Genomic DNA, 21,734 nt, shown 5'->3' on the forward strand with positions numbered 1-21,734 from the left:
CCCAATCGCTCATATCACCAAAAATTCTATGCGTCGAAAGACGTTATTTATATTTCCTAGCCACCCTAGTGGCCATCAAACGTAGATAACCTTCATCGGCCGTATGAATTGAAAAGCTCCCTTAAACACTGGGTTCAGCCATTAAGCTATTTGGGTTCAACCAATAAACCAGTAGACATGGCATTCTCGGCAGGTCCTAAACAACTTTTCCTCTGACATCCTTTTGAATTCTATTTTCTCTAACAATTCTTCTCTGTGCAACCTTTATGGGAAGTCGAACTTGACGCATTTCTCTTCAACACTTCGGGGATGGCTGGGCCTTCTGCAACCACGGCCAAGTCTAGCGCATTTGCCAAGCTGCAGGAACTTCTGTCTTTCTAGGCCTCATAAATCCTCAAATGCTAAGGCCTCGACTCTGTGGGAAAGTGTTTGAACCGACATCCTGCTAAGCAACAAAAATGTTGTTCATCTGTCAACTATCTTGGAAAGAACTCAACAATATTTCACTATTTTTTAGAAGGCTCTTCTGAAAAATGACAACCTCAGGGATACAATGGTTGCTCACGAAGTTATTTGAACAAGGCTCGAGGCAATAAAGGCAAAAAAGGAGAGACTGGCCGACCTTGACCGTCAAATCATCGAACTTCATTGTCAGAGTTGGCCATTGCTTCTGAGCTCGAAAAGGATTTTGAATCAAACAAACCTCAACTGGCAGAGTACGCAGCTGGCTCAAAGCAGATACAGCAACTAAAGGTTGACAAAAGAACACGACAGGTCGATGTTACGATGGGCGAAGTGAAGTGGTTAGAATTGAAAGCCGCTCTTGAAGCTTTTCTTTCTTCGACTCCCTAGGATTTTTTCTGGTGTCGACTTGTGGGCCGGTCGATTTCTTTTTGTAATTTTGTGTGCACGCCCTTTGAAAATTAATGAAACAAAGCCTTTATTCTTGCATTTCCAAAAAGACTAGATAATATTTCTTTAAGAATTTCCCATTAATCAGTAATTTATGAATTAAACCAGTTCGATCCTTGAGGTGGTATACCTCTCTGCCGAGAACTTTGTAGACAATGAATGGTCCTTCCTAATTCGACAACCATTTCCCAAACCTGGGATCCTTAATCCTTATTGGTAACACGGTTTACCACACTAACTCACCTTCACCGAACGTCTTTTGCCTAACTTGTCGATTATAAACCCGTTCGGCAATCTATTTATGCGCCACTAGTAAGTTATAGGTATCGAGCCGACCTTCCTCCAAATCCTCCAACTCTTACCTCATGGCCTGACTATACTCGGCACTGAACAAACCGCTTTGTTCAATAACTCGTAATGAGTTTATGCTTAGCTTGACCGGTAGCATGGTGTCGTGGCCATAAGTTAACGCATATGGGGTCATCCCTGTTGCCGATCGGAGTGAAGTTCGATATGCCCATAATGCCTTGTTTAACTTTAAATGCCATATACTAGGCTTTTCTTTTATCATTTTCTCAAGGGTACTGATTAAAACTTTATTACTTATTTCGGCTTGTCCGGTTGCCTATGGGAAATACGACGTGGACTGCTTGAGCAGAATTTCAAACTTGCTGTGTATTCTTTAAACTTGTCGGCCGTAAAAATCGTGTTGATGTCCGTTATAATTGTTTTTGGTACGCCAAATCTTGTCACGATGTTTTCTTCTACAAAATTACAAACTTCTTTAGATGTTATCTTTGGTATGATTTTGCTTCGACCCACTTAGTGAAGCAGTCAGTCATTACAAGTGGTGTTTCGATTTGACCACAACATCATCGAGATATACCTTAACGACGTGCCAATCAAGTCATGAAAAATGGTATTCATAGCACGTTGATATGTGGCACTGATGCGCAAAATTACTTGACACACAAATTAAACCCTCTTTTTGACAATTGTAGTATAGATGTAAGTAGGGTATCGTTCTAGGCCGGGGATTAGGAGGGATTGCTAATCTATTCTAAATTAATTTAAAAATATTAAATAAGACTCAAGGACACAAAATTAGGCTAAAAACTCTAATAACTCGAAACACACTTAAAATGACTCAAAATAATGAAAACAATTAAATTAAACACTAGGAACTGAAATGGACGGAAATTAAATTAAAAGACTAACAATAAAGAAAACTAACTAAATAATATAATTTAATAATGGATGGGTGTTTGGTTTTGATGAAAAGTAAATTAAACTTAATTAAATTACAGAATTGACAAAAACATAAAATTAAGGTAAAATGATAAATGACGGACTAGCTAGAGGGTTCTTCTCCACACATGACACATATGCAACCTAAATTGATTTTCAGTTGTTCTTTCAATAAATTGTGAATCTCAATACTCCAGATTAACCGTGAACAGCACTTTTTTAATCTTCAAGTTTTCCTTAAGTTATTGAATTGGACGGAAAAACGCATACAACAATTCAAAACATTCTTCAAAAGTCCCCTACGTGAAAAGCACAATAGCGATACAATCAAAGATCATTAAACTTTGTGAAAACTATAAGCATTGACGAGGCATTCGTAACTATGAAAAGCATGATACTCTTGCCAAGAATTTACTTAACGTGATTGTGACTAGCAACCTTTACTACTTGTGAAAATAAGTTCATAACGATTAGGTGAAATTCACTTATATTCTAGCATCAAATTCATGCATGTAAATTAAGCGTGCACTCTCAACCAACATACACAAATCAGTTTTTATACGAACGGATAAGTAAATTGAAATCACAACTTATGAAATCACAACCGAAGGTAATCAATTCATATTACAAATATATTCATGGTTTCGAATTAACCTCTAGCCAAAATAAAATTAATTACACATTATTAAAACAAAAATAAAAATAGGAGTTTGGAAAGATTAAACCGAAAGAAAGGATCTGCTGCTTGGACTCTGAACTGCATGGACTCTGAACTGCATTTTCATGCTGACCTCCTGTCCTCTCTACGTCTGCGAGCTGCCCTCCTTCTTTCTGTTTTCCTGTGCTGTCTGACCTCGCTGCCAAAGGGCAGCTTCCCCCTTCCCTTCTCTCCGCAGCTTCACGCTGCCCAAAGGGCAGCCCTCTGCCTTCCACCAAAATTCCCACCAATCCTTCCGTCTCTCCCTTCTTATTTCCCTTCTATCCCCCTAACTCCCAAACTACTCAGACAGCTTTTAATTTTGTATTCCTTCCTTACTTTCTGTAACTGTCTCGCTGTCTCTCCTACAGATGCCAGAGCATCATCATCCTCACGCACGTTTTCTCCAGCTATCCTCACAGCTGCCAAAGGCAGCCCACTCCTCATTATTTTAAATATTGGTTTATCAATTAGCGTCACAATGGGTTAGCAATATTGTAATTTAAATTGCTCTTGACGAATTTATTACATAAAATTTCACTTGTTCTATTTTTATTTTCTTTGCATAACAAATCCTATAAACGCAAAAATAACGTAAATAGCTAAAAAATATAAGGAACTAACTAAGAAAAGACGAGTGAATTCGAAGTAAAAATATATATAAATATGATCCGATCAGGCACCAGCGTTTTAAAGTTCGAAAGGCATGACGACCCATTCGTAGGTCCCAAGTGCCCCGGGGCAACGAAAAACAGTTTTGTGGACATTGACCTCAACAATGAAAATCTGGTTATAACCAGCATGGCCATCCATGAAATATAACATTGCGTGGTTTGCTGTAGCGTTGATTAACAAGTCTGAAATTGGCATTATATACTCGTCTTTAGGGGTTGTCAAGTTCAAATTACGAAAATCAATGCAAATACGTAGAGCACCACTTTTCTTTAAAATTGGGATAATATTTGCCAACCATTCGATGTATCAAGTTGTCTGAATAAAACCGGCTTTAAAAGTTAGACTTTAGTCTAGAATTGTCGTGAGGGGGGTTGGCGGAAAGGTTTACAACCAACCTTGATCCGTAATTCATGCTCGACGAGTGTTTGATCTAGGCTAGGCATCTCATGGTAAATCTAAGCGAAACAGTCTTTAAATTCTTCGAGCAGTTTACAAAGCTCGGCTTTCATAGGTTGGGGCAATAAAGAATTAATAAATAAAGGTCGAGGGTCAGCATCCATTCCAACGTTTATTTCTTCTAGTAGATCTTTGACTTGGGGTCGACTGTCTTTGAGCTTGGCTGGGGCAGCTTGGACTTTATTAAGTGACAGGACTGGACCATTGTGTCATTCGGTGAGGAACTCTACTAAGTTCATGCTAGAATTCGGTTACTTGGAAATAGTATACTAATAGGCCAACAAGCATTCAATGATAAATGAAGCCACAACCCGACATCTATCGTGTTTGGTATCAGGCATCAAGATCGTCAATTAGGTTAGCCAACCCGAGTCTCGCAGAATCCTGCTAAACAGTCTCGGCACCAACCTCGATGGCTTTCTGAACTGAGATTCAAGTCGACCGTCATTCTTTGTTAAAACCTTGTAGGGTGATGTAGCCGACATGATCATTGTAATAGCGAGCTTAAATCATATTAGCTTCGAGCATCTGATTATCGGCCGGATGAACTACAGCTGATTTACCATCCCATAAGATGAGAACTTGATATAATGACAAAGGGATACAGCCAGTTTGATGGATCCAGTCATGACCAAGCAATGTATTATACTAGATCTTTGAATCGACTATAAAAATACGGTCTTATGATTTTGACCTGTGATATTCACTTCTAAATGAAGCACTCCCTTAGTCTAAGATTTGTCGCCAAAAACACTACTCATGGTTACCCCTAATGGAATGAGTTCATCTTTGGAGCGATGTAATGCTTTCATGATAAAAACGGGCATGATGTTAACCGTTGCTTCACAGTCGACAAAATTTTTAGAAATCGGTTATCATTCAATATGGGTCGTGACATACAAGGACTTCAAGTGATAAAGATTAATGGATGAAAAACAGGGAAACAGTTCGGCGATAGCTGCTTTAAGTTTATCCTCTTTGCTTATTTGCTCTATTTTTTCAGTTACCACAAAATCGACTTGCGTGGCCTCCTCGGCAATCACATCATCGTCTAGGAAATTTGGTTGGGATGTGGTCGGTCGGAATTTTACGAGTAAGACATGGACCATGCTGATTTCTATGTTGTTGAGAACTGACGGGCCCATCAAGCCGTGGTCTTCATCCTCTGGATTTTTAGGCAAAATGTATTGCTCCCTTGGCCATCTTCGGCTGTAGCGAAAACACGGTCATGCGACATATCTGTCAGAGCTGTTTCATTTTGAATTTCAACCACTGGCTCTCCAGGCGTTGAGACTTGGTCTTGCGATTGTAAAGCCCTGCGAGTCCACTCCTAATATGCGATGCGAGCGTCTCTTGTGTCCAAGTAAGCATCTAAACGCGCCACACACTTTTTTTTCATCGGTCGCAAGGCCGAAGAGGGAAACAGCTGAGAAAACTTCAAAATGGTATCGCAGATATTAGAGGTCCTTGAGAGATAAAGGAAGATCGGCAATATCAATCAGTATATGGTTCTACCTCAAAGTCGACAACTCGGGCCTCGTTTATATGTTGGAACCTAGCATTCATTCCCAAATTTGACCATTTTTAGATGATCTATTCGGCATCGACGTAGGTTAACACCAAATCAAGAGACTCTTGGCATGCTTTTGGTAGGTTATACAAGTTATTAACCAAATGCTTATTGTGAAACTCCCGCATGTATTCCAAAGCCTCAGGGAGAAACGGTGGGTCGATTCCATCTGACTTTAATTAATGGCTCTTGTGAAGGTAGCATAGGAAGTTTGCTCTCAACTTCCTTCTGGAAGTGCTCAAAGAAAGCTTTCATCTCCTCATGCAAAAGAATGAGTTTGATTCGCTTCTCAGATTCTTTAATTGTGGTTTCAAAATCATGATCGATTACTTTCTTTCCTTGAAGAAGCTCGATCATGATTGCCGGAGGTTGTCGGTCATCTTAATTATCGACCGTTTCTTTCGACTGCCATTTAGTAGCTAGGGTAGCCTGGGCTGCTTCTTGGCGAGCAATACAGTCTATTCTTTGGCAATGATATTTCTACGATTTGGACAACGCGATATATGCATCGGTAGGGAAATTATAGCTATACCAACGCTGGTCACGTGACTCGGGTGGCTTGAAGGTTCGCCGGTTCATGGGTGAAGTTGAGCTGTCAAGTTACGTGTATAATAATCTTCATTGTAAAATGGCACGTTGAAATCAAGTTGCCGTCTGGCTGAAGATGGCTTGTTATTCTATGTTTAAGGGTCAAGCCTATCAAAAACTTTCTGGCGTTGGCCTGCACCGAGCTTTTTTTAAATGTTGCCGTAGTTACAAGCGCCAATTGCGGTGCTTCAGCCCAAAGTAGCTGTTCCTTTGGCTAAGTTATGATGACATTTGATTAGCACCGACTACATAAAACCATCAGCCCGTCAGTTTCCATTGTGCTAGAATCTAACATTGACTCGGCATAAGCTAGGTTTGAAAAGTATTTGGGTGGCTCGTTCGAAGATAGATCAATTTGTAATCGTGGCCAAGAATTCTGCTTAAGGACATACTGCATCGGGATGAACTCGGTTTTTCCTTTTCTCTTGTCCTTGGGTAGATGAGCATCTACCATGCTTACCATATCTAGAGGGAAAAGATCGACATCAATGATCATTGGAGATTTCTCAGGAAACTTGGGTTTGCCATTGTCGATCCAGCTTTGGATGGCGTTGCGAAATACGACACAATTATTTGTCGTATGCTTGTTTGAGTTGTGGTGTTTGCAATACGTCTTTTCTTTCAAATCCTTGGCCTTAGGAATATTATGCCTTGGCCGAAGCTTGACGATTTTTGCAAGTAACAACTGGTCGAAGATGGCGTCAGCCTTGGTGACGTTGAAAGTGTAGACCTTTGCATTTTGACGGCGGCTTCCACGAGGCCGAGCATGTTTTGACATCTTTGGAATTAGCATGAACCAACGCTTTGCATACGTATGCTTTGTTAAATACTATCTCGGACGCATCTATACTGGCATATTGGGACTCTTCGCCTTCAACCAATGCAAAACTTATCGTGGGGTTTTTGTAAATCGTCCTTTAGGTTGGGGATTTCAAGATTTTCTATTCTCGGAGCAAATAATCATATTGCTCGACATGTTGAGCCAGTTCGTACATATCTCGGAAGTTTGCCCTCAAGAATTTCTTTTTGTACTCCACATCCAGGCCATTCAGGGCAAGCCTAAAAACTCGACTTCAGGAAGGGGTACTCAGCACCAGTTTCTAACCGATTTAAACCTCCTAAGATATTCCATTGGTGACTCGTCAGATGATTGAGCCATCATGGCCAAAGAAGAAACTGACATTTCCATCTCTGGCCGATAAAATTGCTCATGAAATTTTTCGACTAATTCTTCCTAGCTTTGGATGGAGTTGGGTGAGAGGTTGATCTACCATGTGAACGCTGAGCTGATTAACAAGAAATTGAACAATCATAGTTTATGAAAATCACTATTAATATCTCCACTTTAAGCAATGAATCAAGCCACGTGTTCTAACGAGGATAAGGATGATTCTCCAGCGAAAAGGCTAAAGTCTGGAATCTTGAATCCCTTAGGATATTCGAACCTTTCTATAAAAGCTAGATATGGGTGAATGGATTTTGGGAACTTCGGCCCCTTTTGTAAAGTCGAATCAATCATTCTTTGGACTTCAACCATGTTAACAGGTGTCGGTTCTGCTTCTGGGTCGATTTTCACCGATTTGCTGCTTGGTTTGCTATTTTTTTTCTAAGTTAATCATTTTGGGCCGAATAGATCCTGTCTTGGCCTGTATCGCTGGCAATGGATTATTCTTTAGAAGATGAGGCTACCTAGGTTGATTAGCAAGTCAAATTTTGTGGACTTTATTAACCAGAACTTCGAGCAATCTGTTGTGCATAACACTATTATCACATATCTCTTCAAATATGCTTTATACCTATCGGCTAAACATTTGCTCAAACTGTCGAGATTGTTCTTCAAATCGTCGTTGAAGAAAAGATCTAGATGATGGACTAGAGGCCTCATCATCATCATCGTCATAATCCTCCACTAGTCCTTCAACAAAAACGCCTTTTGTCATTTTGGTGGGGATTTCTGCAGCACGAGTCTGACCGCCGAGATTAATTTCCTTTTCTCGGCGTGTTGTACTTGTGGCTTCAAGTGTTACAGCAACAGGAGGATTATGTGCCTGTGACAAGCCATCTTGTCCTAGGCTTTGGACTGTATGTGGAAGATTAGTCATTGACTTACCCATGATTGTTTTCTTTTTTACTGATTGTGTTTCAATGGTCACGAACTTCGTAGCTTTAGCACTGGGTCCCACTGGGCATGCCAAAATGTTGACCCTAAAAACTACCAAACCTACGTGACACGTAGGCTGAGTAATTAATAAGCTAACTACATCATTCGGTTGTGTGAGGGGCGTGCCAACTCGTTGGTCAAGTTCGGCCAAAGAGTAAAATATGTTGATGTGGCGTTGGGCGCTTTGTTGACTTCTTGATCTTGTGACTACAACCGAGAAAAGAACACATCTCGGCTTTTAGGTTCTAGAGCTTGAAGATAAGGCTGCTAGTTTCTTCAAAGTTCACAAATTGTCGGCGCCAGGTTTGATCTCAGTAATTGTATTCGTGAAAGTATAAGTATGTTGACTGGTACCAAACTATACGGACACAAATACTCGAAAAAGATAAATGTCTTGATTGTAAATGTGGTTCAGCCGTCAAAATGTCGAACTCTAAAATGTACTTGCGAATATCCTATCATAAATAAAACTCGGCTTTCAATGTGCCGAGCCTAGTAACCTGGTATCACCTCACTTCGCCAAGAAGGCTAATGAGATGACCTTTACCAACAAGGAGTTAGAAATCCTTGTTGACCGAGACTTGGATAAATAACCAGTCGGTCTAGAAGCAGTGTTGTCTATTCAAACTGAAGGTGCTCCTCGGTCAGCTGATTCTACGGCTCTAGTGTTGTCTATCCAAACTAAAGATGCGTTAGCGAGAATAAAAAGGGATAGGAAAAAATCTCAGGGTTGTTGAGTAGCTTTGTACAGGCCAATTTGTGTGTTGATTTGAAGGGGTTTTGAATGATGCACTCCCCTCTCTAGTTATAGCAGCAAACCTCCTTATGGCCGAACTAGAAATTTACTTGGATTATAACTCCTCAACCTAATATGATCAGGTTTCGCCCAATCCTAACCCCTATAGGACTTTGAACCAAGCTCCTTAACGAACCAAATTCATCCCCTAATTCTAAGCATCCTTAGCTTTAAGACTCCTTGTTGCACTAGGGTTCGACTGCCTCACCCTTATCTAAACCAATCATCTTCGTATCCATCCTTGACTGTACAACCCATGACAAGATTATAGATGAATGTTACTAGACCGAGAAAGATTCTAAGCTCGGCCCAAAATATTATTTTGGACCCAAACAAATATATAGAGTGTTAAAATAATAAGCTTATAAATTCTCTCATACAAGTTTTTTTTCTTTCTGAACAAGCAAAATTATCTAACTAAGGAGGTGGGGGAGTGGATTAAGCCAAACAATAGGCAAGTCATAATAATATAGTTTAAATTTATTTTTGACAAAAATCAAACCTACTATTTCTAACTTATAAATGAAGATGAATATGACTGAACGGTAGTATCGAGGAGTCGCGTACAAGTTCATATCACTAAACCGGAATTTTCATGTTTTGTAGAGGCATAAAGCAAGTGAAGCCCAAAATATTGGAAGTAGGGCCGAAAAAAGCGAACTAGGAAACTTTGGCCTCACCCTCGGTGATTTCTCTGAAACGCGGACGCGGAACACGTATATCGCAAGTCCAAAACGCACAAAAGCTCGAATCTTTCTTCCTCCGATCAAAAAACACAAACCCTAGAAAGTCAAATTCCCCCCAAGAAAATCCCCAAATTCCATCATGGGAAACACCGAGAAGCTGATGAACCAGATCATGGAGCTCAAATTCACCTCCAAGTCGCTTCAGCGCCAGTCCAGGAAGTGCGAGAAGGAGGAGAAATCCGAGAAGCTCAAGATCAAGAAGGCAATGGAGAAAGGCAACGTCGACGGCGCCCGGATCTACGCCGAGAACGCCATCCGGAAGCGCACCGAGCAGATGAACTACCTCCGCCTCGCCTCGCGGCTCGACGCCGTGGTGGCGCGGCTCGACACCCAGGCCAAGATGTTCACCATCAACAAGTCGATGGGCAATATCGTCAAATCGCTTGAGTCGTCGCTGGCCACCGGAAACCTCCAGAAGATGTCGGAGACCATGGACTCGTTCGAGAAGCAGTTCGTGAACATGGAGGTTCAGGCCGAGTTCATGGAGACCGCTATGGCTGGCTCCACCTCGCTTTCGACACCGGAAGGTGAGGTCAATAGCTTGATGCAACAGGTTGCGGATGACTATGGCCTTGAGGTGTCCGTCGGCCTGCCTCAGCCAGCTGCACATGCCGTGCCCGCCAAGGAAACCGAGAAGGTCGACGAGGACGACCTCTCCAGGAGGCTTGCGGAGCTCAAGGCTAGAGGTTAAATTAGCAAATCGATCAGCTTGCATTGCGAATTAGAATATATATATGGTATGCTTTTGTGTTTGTACTCATTGCTAATTATGAATTATGGCTCGTGTTGGAACAATTTGCAACTTGATATTTGTGTATATTTGACGAATTTGAATTCGCTGCCATATACTACTACGGGGGCTTTCTTTGCGTTCGAGTCACTGTTTGTATTTCTTCGTTATATGTATAATAGCTATGTGCTGTGTGCCTGTGCTTATTGAGAATGAGCTTACAATTTTTTTTGATTGAGTGAATTGGCCATTTGGGACTGGTTGGTGGATCTTGGATGTTGCTGCCTTTTTCTGTTTCGCTCGGGGAGAAACACCATTTGCTTAAGTTGCAAGTGCTGTTTGTGATGTGATATTATGAATGAATTCGTTTATGGGCACAAGGATTTCAATGTATGATTTCTGATTGTTGCTCACGGGCACCAGTGTTTCTAGATACTTTGGAGTACATTATAATTTCTGTTGATTGGAATTAGGATCAATGTTTGTTGAAATACATGTATGTTAATTGGCTGAATTAGCTTTTAGTCGTCTTATGCACTATTCAGGTTTTCTGAGGAAAGACGTGTTTTGATATCTGTTGCTCCATTTTGTGCTTAGTGTTTTTTAATACAATCATGAACTTTGACATTCTTGATTTTGGCGTATAAAAGCTTATATGTAATTGTACATTACAGTCGGAACTTTCTTCATGTTTTATGTCTCTGTTGAATCTGTTGATGCATTGCAATTTTATGTCCTTGGTTTTTTAAGACATCCACCTTATTTTATGGTAATTAATTATGGCTTGTAACAATCTGGCACGAAATGGTACAGTGTCTTGAGAGAATGTCGTGCTTCGATGCTGATCCATGCACTCTTTTTCTGAGTGAACCTTAGGTTGTGTATATGCATGAAAACTAGTGATAGTTGCTTCATGTTAGAAATGATACAATCGATGAGTAGTTTCTCATGGATGTATGCTGGTTGGTTTGTAATCTGTGTGACTCAGATGCATATTTACTGTCATGAAAGTTGGGCAAGAGCAAAGCTTTCTGGTCTGGAATTAATTTTCTCACATTCTGCAATTTACTACTTACATTCAGATGAATTGCAAGATGTGTTTTCGTTCTTGTGTTTATATTTTGTGATTTCGCTCTTGCGTTTATATTTTGTGATTTCGTTCTTGCGTTTATATGTTGTGATTTCATTCTTGCGTTTATATTTAGTGCTTATTTTTATAAAAGTATTCATCTATTTTCTTCGATATAAATGAATGATATACTGAAATATACACGGTTCAAAGTAGACCTACAAACTAGGTGTGAAAATATTTGTCAAAAACATATGTCTTTGGATTCTAAAAGCAAGAAAAGTGAAAGGCAACTGAATTATCTGGATAGCTTAAGTATACATGAAAACAATCAATCAAAAGCAGAAAGACTAGCTTATAGTTAGATATTCAAAATCCTTTAGTCTTGGGAGCAGTCGTTTCAGTTTCTCTGGTGCCCGAGCTCCCGAGCCTTCTGAAACTCTTCTGAACTCTCCGAAAGAGTTTTGTAGGGGCAGGGGATACATGAAACCCAATGGCATCTATGTACCAACCATTTCTTCCCTTCAACCCAACAATTTTTCCTCCTTCAACATTGTAAGTAAACGTTGTGCCTTCCTCTATCCCAAAAGGTCCGAATGTTCTTCGATTGCTCTGAAATTTAAGCGAACGGATGATAGCTGTGCCGCCGTAAGCCAACAGACAGTAGTTCCCAGTCACACTGACTAGGTACTCATCCGGATACTCCAACTTTATCTGCAAGGCATGTCTTGAGTTCAAATCTTCATCACAATACTTGTCCAAATAAAATGAAAACTACGAGCTGCGAGGCAGACCTCCGCGGTCTGAGTGCCTCCGCGGCCTCCATGTGTATTGGCTTTGACAGGCTTGCCGTTTTTATCATACACCAGGGTGATGGAGTCGATGCAGTGGCCGTAAACAACCGTGATTTCTCTCACGCCATTGTAGATGCCATCGTCCCAAGGAATTCCACCATTTCCTCCCCATGGTCCCACTACCGTGGTCTTCCTCTTCCCACCTTCCTACATAAAAAGTTACACCAGTTTCCTTGTTTAAAAGTACGTTGAAACAAAATCATAGTTTTAATAGGTAAACAAAGTTGATGATAAAGTGCATAACAACGTAGAAAATGGTGGAGTCGGCCTTCCTCTTCAACCGCTATCTTTTGGATTCAAACTCTTTTCTATTCTTTTGACGTAGTTTAGGATAGTATATGGCTTGTAATAATAAAACAAACAAAGCACAACAACAAAGTAAGAAGTAGATGTGGAAAAGAAGAGCTTAATGCTTACCTTGGTGCTTAATGGAAGCATGATAAACACAGAGAAGAAGTAAGAAAAGAAGGCTTTATATAGAGAGAATATGTGAAAGAAAAGAAGGGGCTTCTTATTGAGAGTATATAAACACACAGAGACAGATATATGGTTAAGGTTAGGGGACGCACACTTTTGACAACCGCTTTTATGAGCCTCACTTCGTAATGTATTTAAACGATCCAACCGTTTATCTTTTATGTCTTATCTTTATCTACTAAAGTCACTCAAATCCTAAACATATGATCAACAACAACAACAACAACAAAGCCTTTTCCCACTAAGTGGGGTCGGCTATATGAATCCTAGAACGCCATTGCGCTCGGTTTTGTGTCATGTCCTCCGTTAGATCCAAGTACTCTAAGTCTTTTCTTAGAGTCTCTTCCAAAGTTTTCCTAGGTCTTCCTCTACCCCTTCGGCCCTGAACCTCTGTCCCGTAGTCACATCTTCGAACCGGAGCGTCAGTCGGCCTTCTTTGCACATGTCCAAATCACCGGAGCCGATTTCTCTCATCTTTCCTACAATTGCGGCAACTCCTACTTTACCTCGGATATCCTCATTCCCAATCTTATCCTTTCTCGTGTGCCCACACATCCCACGAAGCATCCTCATCTCCGCTACACCCATTTTGTGTACGTGTTGATGCTTCACCGCCCAACATTCTGTGCCATACAATATCGCTGGCCTTATTGCCGTCCTATAAAATTTTCCCTTGAGCTTCAGTGGCCTACGACGGTCACACAACACGCCGGATGCACTCTTACACTTCATCCATCCAGCTCGTATTCTATGGTTGAGATCTCCATCTAATTCTCCGTTCTCTTGCAAGATAGATCCTAGGTAGCGAAAACGGTCGCTTTTTGTGATCTTCGCTAGATTGCTCCGGTCATTAGTGTGGATAAGTAAATAAATGGATAGAGATAGGAAAGCAAACACAAGATGTACGTGGTTCACCCAGATTGGCTACGTCCACGGAATAGAAGAGTTCTCATTAATTGTGAATGGTTTACACAAGTACATAGGTTCAAGCTCTCCTTTAGTGAGTACAAGTGAATGATTTAGTACAAATGACATTAGGAAATATTGTGGGAGAATGATCTCGTAATCACGAAACTTCTAAGTATCGGAGTGTGGTGTCGTCTTGACTTGCCTTATCTGTCTCATAGGTAAATGTGGCATCTTCTCTGGAAGTACTCTTCCTCCATCCAGGGGTGGTATCTTTACTTGTAGTTTCAGGATTGGTCAAGCGCAATACAAACCATGTAGTAGGAGTCCCCCAAGTCGTCGAGCTAGGGGGTCTGCTGAAAGAGGTGACAGACAAGGTAAGCAATCAGAGCTCCGACTGATTGTTCACCTTCTCCCCATCTTGCAGCAGCATGAAGGATAAAGAGAAGAAAAATGAGAAGAGATGATATGAGATACTTTTGCTTTTGAAGAAGTAACTTTCCACAGGCTTATTCTTGAACTGAGCTGGAGGGTTTTCTGGTTTCCTCCAAAGTATAAGGCCGACTGAAGAATTTGAGGGTCAAAACAAGTCCATCAAATCTAGAGTACGTTCCACCCTGCTGATATGGGATACTTTTGCTTTTGACAGAGTAATGGATGTATCGGCACGTGTGCTGTTACGCTTGTCTCCACATGCTTCCTTGTATCCTTCGCACTTGCCCTATCTGTTCCTCAAGCAGATGCGGAATCTTCCCTGGAAACATAAGATGTTGAAGATGAGTACTCGAGAGCAATGCCAGGTAAGTAATCAGGTAAGGGGTTCCAGGCAGTCAGTTCCTGGCTGGAAGCTTGATTCCAAGTGCTGACTGATTGCTCTCTTTCTCCTTGTCTTGTAGGTAAAAACAAGGCCAAAGGAAAAGACAGGGAAAAAGCATGATATGGGATACTCTTGCTTTTAACCCTGATGATATGAGATATTCTTGCTCTAGTATAGCTTGTTTGCAGAGGTATTATCGGGGGGAAAGAAAGCTGAATATTTCGAAAGGCTTCGTTGGGAGTGCCCTCTCAGATATGATGAAGGGTTGAGCATTTTTGCAGGTCTGCCTGTCCGTTGGGGATGGAGGTCGACATATATAGGAGTCTCCCTAACAAGAAGTAGTAATGTTATTCCTTTACCCTGCTTGGTCATAGCACGGTAGTGGGAGCTGCCAGTTTCACATGTTTTAACTCTGTCAGAGCACTTTGAAAAAGTGGTCTGTGGTATCTGGCTCTCAAGATTCGGAGAACGATGCCTCATCGATTTTTGAGAAAGCAATCATGCTGGGGGTCTGGCTCTCGAGATTCGGAGAGCAGTGTCTCTTCGATTTTTGAGGAAGTAATCATGTTGGGAGTCTGGCTCTCGAGATTCGGAGGGCGGTGCCTCTTCGATTTTGGAGCAAGCAATCCTGTTGGGAGTGTTGTCTCGAATGTGAGTAAAGGTTGGGCATGTTTGCTAGTCTACCTTGCCACGAAGCACAAAGGTTGACACACAGGGACTTTCCAATTAGTGTTTCTTTGTAGACCTATATTCATCTATATTCTTCACCACAGATGAATGTATTAAAAGTTTTGGATTTGTCTAATTTTTTGCAAGAGTGATCTATGAGTGATGATGAACTAAATATATATAGTTCAGATCGTTCAAATACATTACAAAGTTGACCCTACAAATTGAATGCGAAAACATATCTTAATTGGTGAGTGCTGAGTATGGGGGCGGGGATAGTATCTGATTCGATTCAAGCATTACGCGGGAACAAGGAATCATGCCTTTGCTTTATTCATTTGAGAACGGTTGTGGTGGTCATCACTTTAGTCAATATCGCTAGAAAAGCATATATTTGAATATATCAAGTTTGATTTTGTATTTTTTTTTTTATATATATTCTTTATATAAGAGGAGAATGAAGAGTCGAATCTAGGTTGTGAAAGATGAATGAGGATCCTCTTCGGATCCTCTTTGTGAGGATCTTGAGATCCTCAAATCGTGTCCGTTCATCGTACATCTTGCAGTCAGTTTTCGTCAAGTACTATTCATATTTAATTTTAAATAAAAGTATTTAAAATAATTTCTAACCGTATGATGTACGATGAACGGATACGATTTGAGGATTTCCAGGTCACACACGACATTAAATAAAGTAAAAAGGTCCAAATGCAAATGTTAGTGCAAAGTCTGCTAGCATTTCTCTTGTTACACATTTTGGAAATGTAGATATCTTGGTATATTGTGAATGTGATCCTGTGGTGCTATAAGTGTAGAACCTGTGCTTTATGTTTTAGGTGCTCCTACCTTTTCCGATTCCAATCCCTCTCTTCTCCACTTTCTGATTGTGGGCATCTAGGCCAAGTAATTCCTTGACAAAAGTAACATTCAAACAGAATAAACCCCTTTACACAAACCCTATCACCGCTTGTATACAACCACGGAGAGTTATTTGCCGTGAGGCTACGAAATCCTCCTCTAGGAGCTAAAAATCATCCTAGTGTTGCACTGTTTCATAAGAACGAAAGCCCCGGCTTCTTGTTCAAAAGTTCTAGTACGAGATAGGAGCTTGTAACTCAAGGAGTTAAAAGCATCATTTACAAGATCCTACTTTCGTATCTCCCTCCCCTAAGATTGCTTGTATAACAAGAAAACAATGTTAGCTCTCGAATCAATCAATAATAAAACACTCCAAATATTCAACACTAACATAACCAGAGTTGCAAGTGTGCTTTTGTAGTTTTGGAAATCTCCACCTCTATTTATGGGAAGATAGCTCAAAAAGTACTAAAACTAAATGAAAAACTTTAAAGGATGACCGTACTCATATCATCTCCCCAGAACAATAATCTTCAGATTGGATTCCAAAATGAATCAATTCATTGTCACATAAAAGTAAACTTAAAGCGGAAATCTAAGTTTTGAAATTTGAAAAGTTAAATATAAACCTTAGCGGGACACCTCCTTACCATCTTTGTCAGATTTCCATTTCAATCTAAAACAAGTGATCTCATTAACCCTTGGATGTGACTTCAACCAAGCCATCCATGGAGCCACGTGTTTGGCCGCTTTCAAGTTCACCATCCTGGCGTCCTTTAAGAAGTGTCTCCAACACTTATTCGTTGAATTCATACTTGTGCAGCAGGTTGGATCCTCCTTTCTAGTAATCTTCTCACGTACCAACTGCAGTTCAAGTAAAAACAACGGCTGAGAAAGCAAAATGTCACTTTATTCTTTGATGGCTCAATCTCACTCAACATGGTGGACTTAATTGAAGGATCCATGATCCGAAAAAGAATCCACAGTATACAAATTGCGGATAATGTAATAGGTAGCAATTAGCAAAATGTATGCAAGGAAACTACCATACCTTGAGGAATTCACTGCTGGAAGACGACACTATAGATAGGGTCTCCAGCTGCCGTTTCTGCAATGAACTATCTAATAGTTCTTCGGAACCCACTGATGATTGGATTAATTCAAATTTGAGACCACAGTTTGGAGGAAGCGAAATTTCTCTAATATTTTCGTGGATGATGACATTCTGGATTGGACAATGAAAGCATGTAAGATAAGATAAATTAAGAGAAGCGGAAAATGAGTTACAATTGTTAATAACAAAAGGAGATTACCTTATTCGTGTAAACAACCAGTTTAAAGGCTCTATGATCCAACTTTCCAAGAAATTCTCGCATCTTAAGAAACCATTCAGGCTCAGATATGAAGTTTCTTACTGGTGCAAATGAAAGCTTGGCCTCCTTCAAACTTACAGGATTCAGAAAAGAAAAGGGCATTTCATCACCTTCATACTCAAATGAAAGAAGATTAGGAGTATCAATTTCAACATCCGCTAGTTTCTTGCAACCTCTTAATACTAGCGTTTTCAGCCGATGGCTTGCAATTCTTATATTTTTCAAGTTGAGGCATTTATGTAGATCCAGTTTCTCCAGGAGAGGAAACCTAAAGAACCGATCATGAAACTGGTTGTCTGTCATTCTACTGTCCTCTAATGTCAGTCTTTTAAGAGACTCGCATGCAGCCAACTTAATTTTGCAGGACATGTATTTCTTCCCACAAAACCAAAATGTTTCAAGACTTGGAGCTTTGATTTCAATCATCGCTAGTCCATGGCAGTAGTGTACTTCAACCCTATAAAGTTTAAGGAGACTTGAAATCTGCAGATTATTTAACCCCGAGCAAAGTATGAGTCTCAAATCATTAATTAGAGGGCAGCTGGTAATGAGATTTATAATTATTGATTCATCAAAATGGATTTTTCGCAGATACAGCTTTTGCAGATTAGGAAGCTTTATATTACTGGAAGTATCCACTCTACAGCCTTCTAGCCTTAATCCAGTTATGGTTTCCGAAGCAAAGACATTCCTAGGCACCGTGTAGCGACCGCATATTTTCTTGTGAGCATGGAAACCAATCTCTTTTGTTTTATTTTCAGCTGCAAGTCCAATCCATTTTTCAATACGATGAACCATATCTTGATCAAACGAGTTCACATGGAGCACAAGCTTATATATACCCAAATTGCGGTCAAAATGGCTCTGGAGAGATTTGTCAACAAACTCCTTAAACATCGCATTGCACTTCTTCTTATCTTTAACTCCCTCTGGTTTTTGAAACTTGCGCTGATCGAATGCCAAAACAGAGAAAGAGGTCCACAAGTCCCTCCACCTCTTTGACAAGGTACTGGTTCGAGCAGCATCTTTTGTACTACGAAGGAGAGACAAGATGAGATGGATCACAGTTTCAGGTAAGTGCGAGATATAATCCACGCACTCAACTCTTATCTCCACACCATTCGAATTTACGGTCCCTTTCGTCTGTTTCAGCTTAACATTCTTGTCAATCATGCTTAATTCTCCTCTCTTTCTTTTCCTTTCAATTCCAGATGCTTCTGTACACAAATCAATACCTAACGTGCCGGCGATGCTTTCCCTTTTCCTCCTCTTCCTATCACGAGGTACTCCTAAATTTTTATGCAGGGCTCTCTTCAACATTATCTATCAACTACTTGGAAGGGACCTGATTGCAAATTATTTATCTGTTATCATCAAATATTTTACCTACTTCAAAATTAACAAAAAAAAAAAAAACATTTTCCACCAAAAAACAAAGACATACATAGAACATAATTAAATTACTCAGCAAATAAAACCAAGAATAAGTTACAAGATAAACAAAAATTAGGGTTCTTTTCAGAAAAACAAGCAACAAAAAAACAATTTCCACAAAAAAAATCAAACCACAAACACATATATAGAACATGATTAAATTACTCAGAATATAAAAGCCAGATTAAGTTACAAGATAAACAAAAATTAGGGTTCTTTTCAGAAAAAGAAGCAACAAAAAAACAATTTCCACAAAAAAAATCCAACCACAAACACATATATAGAACATGATTAAATTACTCAGCAAATAAAAACCAGATTAAATTACAAGATAAACAAAAATTAGGGTTCTTTTCAGAAAAACAAGCATCAATCTTGGGCCTGGAAATGGGATAGAAAAACAAATGATCGCCGTCGAATACCAATTGAATTTGAACAAGAAAGATAAATTGAAAGGAATAAGAATTGTGAGGATGGAAATACCTGGTCCGGCGGTCTCCCCAAGAATAATCTGTACGAGAGTCGGAGTGTGGGTTAGGGTTTATACGGTCCTTTATCAGCAATTGAACCGGCATGGTGTATTGCTCGACTTCTCATCCCCTCTCAATTACGTTTTCACCTGTTTATCTTTATAGTTTAGGGTTTTTTTTAATTCACTCTTATGGAAAATTTTGGGAACGGCCCATTATTAATAGCCCACAACGATTTTTGCACCTATTTTATTTTAGGATTAAGTACCTAAAACTCTTCCCAATTTTTTAGTGTCAGTCCAAATTAGTTTTAACATTTTTAAACATCCTAATCTAGTACTAAACTTATTAAAAATGTCATATCAGTTGAGCCTCAGTTACTCTTTTTATTTTTTTTCAAACATGGATTATATTCAAACCCACCAACTAGATGTACCATGGACAATATTAATATTAGTTGCATCAAAATCTAAATTTCAAACATAAATTATATAAAATGAAACCCAATGATCAAATAGGTATTAAATTGAATTGAATTGAAAATGGACCCAAATTGAATTACATCAAGAAGGCAATCTCGTAACGGAGAAGAGGACTAAGAATTCTGATATGGTTTCAAGGAGCTGTTTCTGCTCATGTGATTTTCTTATTTGCCAATTCTCGGCTCGTAAATCTTTTAGTTCTTCTTTGCAGGCGATGAAGATGGTGGTCGCCGCATCATGACAGTTCATACCATTTCAGCAACGTCCATGACTTTCTTCTTGAAGTTGGCGGCTTGAGTTGTAGGGTGGAGTTGGTGGTTTTGCATTAGGTTTGGAGGTGATAGCGTGATGTGGATGGTGGTAATTGTTGGTTGGTGGAGGCTATGCTTCCATGACCTTCTATTGATTTTGGAGACAAAGTAAGCCTAGTTAATTTAACGGATTTTTGCTGAACGGATGTGACATATCCAATAGATGGCGTACTTATTTGGAATGTTAAAAAAAGTTGAGACCAATTTAGAATGACACTAATAGCTTATGGGGTTTTAAGTATTTAATCCTTTATTTTGTGGACTTTTACACACTTCTGTTTATATTTAATATTTGGCTAGAATGAATTAAAGAAAATTAAGATAAAAAAATATGCAGAGTGTAAAAAAAATAGAAAAAATAGTGTGGGGAAATCCATTCCCAGCATATATGGGCAAGGGCTAAAATTTTGAAACCCAACCACACCCCGACCTAGACCTGGCAATTTCTTACACGACACATTAACACGACACGTAAACGATACGAAAATAACGGATTTCGGGTCAACTCGATAACTAATTGGGTCGTTATCGGGTCACATGATAAGAACCCGATAATAACGGGTCCTTAACAGGTTTATACGATAATGACACGCGGGTAACCTATTTCGACACGATAAGAAAAAAGTTATTTTAATGATTTTAATTTTTTAAACTATTAGAAGAATTACTATAAAATACAATAGATATACTGGATATGTATATATTGTTTATTAATTATTATTGTATTATTATTCTATACAAATTTTAAAATTTTAAAATTATTTATTTATTTTATAGTATACTATAGGCAAAAAGTGAAATTAAAAAACACATTAAAAATAAAAATATCAAGTAATTTAAAATACCAAACACATTAAAAAAAAATTATAATAATTAATTTACAAGCGCAAAAAATGTGAAAAAATATGCAAACGCTTGTAATTGCATCCTCTACGCTTTGAGGATGGGTATATCGTCGTTTGAATTTTTAAAACCATAAAAACCTTCATGAATATTTTTAAGGGAGTTCAAATGAAATAAAATTCATAATCATTAATATATAAGTCTAAAAAATATGAAAGCAAATATAAACGCTCGTAATTGCATCATGTACACTTAAACGATGGTTACATGGTCGTTTAGATTTTTAAAATCCTCCAAATCTCATGAATAGTGTTTTTTATTTGAGTGCAAAATTAATAATTATTATTGTAGAAGTGTGAAAAATGTAAAAAAAATAAAAAATATAGAACCACTCATAATGACAAGCTTTACAACTTTCGTGAAGGGGTCAACTCTGAAATCTGACACCATAATCCATAAACCTTAGATTTAAATTTAATCGTCCATTGTTGTTTACGTTTTATTCTACTCATTGAATTTCATTTTTTAGATTTTCTTTTTTATAAAGTGATCTTTAAGCTGATGTAGAAAAATGAACGGTTCAAATCGTTGA

General features: G+C 39.2%; 3 protein-coding genes across 4 annotated transcripts; 1 reads left to right on the top strand and 2 right to left on the bottom strand.

The window, feature by feature from the left end:
• Window positions 1-9,659: 9,659 nt before the first annotated feature.
• Window positions 9,660-10,792, top strand: LOC103453541 (ESCRT-related protein CHMP1B). The gene has a single exon (XM_008393078.4). The coding sequence runs from the start codon at window positions 9,929-9,931 to the stop codon at window positions 10,538-10,540; it is 612 nt and encodes a 203-aa protein (XP_008391300.1). The 5' UTR covers window positions 9,660-9,928; the 3' UTR covers window positions 10,541-10,792.
• Window positions 10,793-11,926: 1,134 nt separating this feature from the next.
• Window positions 11,927-12,992, bottom strand: LOC103453663 (jacalin-related lectin 19). Its single transcript, XM_070816628.1, has 3 exons — window positions 12,920-12,992; window positions 12,443-12,649; window positions 11,927-12,362 (listed from the first exon to the last, which is right to left on the bottom strand). The coding sequence occupies exons 1-3, from the start codon at window positions 12,938-12,940 to the stop codon at window positions 12,018-12,020; spliced, it is 573 nt and encodes a 190-aa protein (XP_070672729.1). The 5' UTR covers window positions 12,941-12,992; the 3' UTR covers window positions 11,927-12,017.
• Window positions 12,993-16,744: 3,752 nt separating this feature from the next.
• LOC103424140 (F-box/LRR-repeat protein At2g42730-like) lies at window positions 16,745-19,697 on the bottom strand. Of its 2 annotated transcripts, none has more exons than XM_029097213.2 (4): window positions 19,520-19,697; window positions 17,543-18,947; window positions 17,281-17,454; window positions 16,745-17,093 (listed from the first exon to the last, which is right to left on the bottom strand). In XM_029097213.2, exons 2-4 carry the CDS (start codon window positions 18,920-18,922, stop codon window positions 16,860-16,862), a joined length of 1,788 nt encoding a protein of 595 aa, XP_028953046.1. In that variant the 5' UTR covers window positions 18,923-18,947; window positions 19,520-19,697; the 3' UTR covers window positions 16,745-16,859. The 2 variants fall into 2 exon arrangements, with proteins under 2 accessions (XP_028953046.1, XP_028953047.1); XM_029097214.2 differs by having other exon boundaries at window positions 17,543-18,966; window positions 19,520-19,654.
• Window positions 19,698-21,734: the final 2,037 nt, after the last annotated feature.

Source organism: Malus domestica, chromosome 17, assembly GCF_042453785.1.
Source record: "Malus domestica chromosome 17, GDT2T_hap1".
NCBI classification, from domain to species: Eukaryota; Viridiplantae; Streptophyta; class Magnoliopsida; order Rosales; family Rosaceae; genus Malus; species Malus domestica.

What these genes read in the sequence shown, in the direction of transcription:
- LOC103453541 (XM_008393078.4), top strand. Translation starts at nt 9,929, where the DNA reads ATGGGAAACACCGAGAAGCTGATGAACCAGATCATGGAGCTCAAATTC.
- LOC103453663 (XM_070816628.1), bottom strand. Translation starts at nt 12,940, where the DNA reads ATGCTTCCATTAAGCACCAAG. An exon ending in TGCTTCCATTAAGCACCAAG is followed by an intron (nt 12,650 to 12,919) that starts GTAAGCATTAAG and finishes CTTTTTATGTAG; the next exon opens with GAAGGTGGGAAGAGGAAGAC. An exon ending in GAGGCACTCAGACCGCGGAG is followed by an intron (nt 12,363 to 12,442) that starts GTCTGCCTCGCA and finishes CATGCCTTGCAG; the next exon opens with ATAAAGTTGGAGTATCCGGA.
- LOC103424140 (XM_029097213.2), bottom strand. Translation starts at nt 18,922, where the DNA reads ATGTTGAAGAGAGCCCTGCATAAAAATTTAGGAGTACCTCGTGATAGG. An exon ending in TGGTTGTTTACACGAATAAG is followed by an intron (nt 17,455 to 17,542) that starts GTAATCTCCTTT and finishes TGTCCAATCCAG; the next exon opens with AATGTCATCATCCACGAAAA. An exon ending in CCAGCAGTGAATTCCTCAAG is followed by an intron (nt 17,094 to 17,280) that starts GTATGGTAGTTT and finishes CTTGAACTGCAG; the next exon opens with TTGGTACGTGAGAAGATTAC.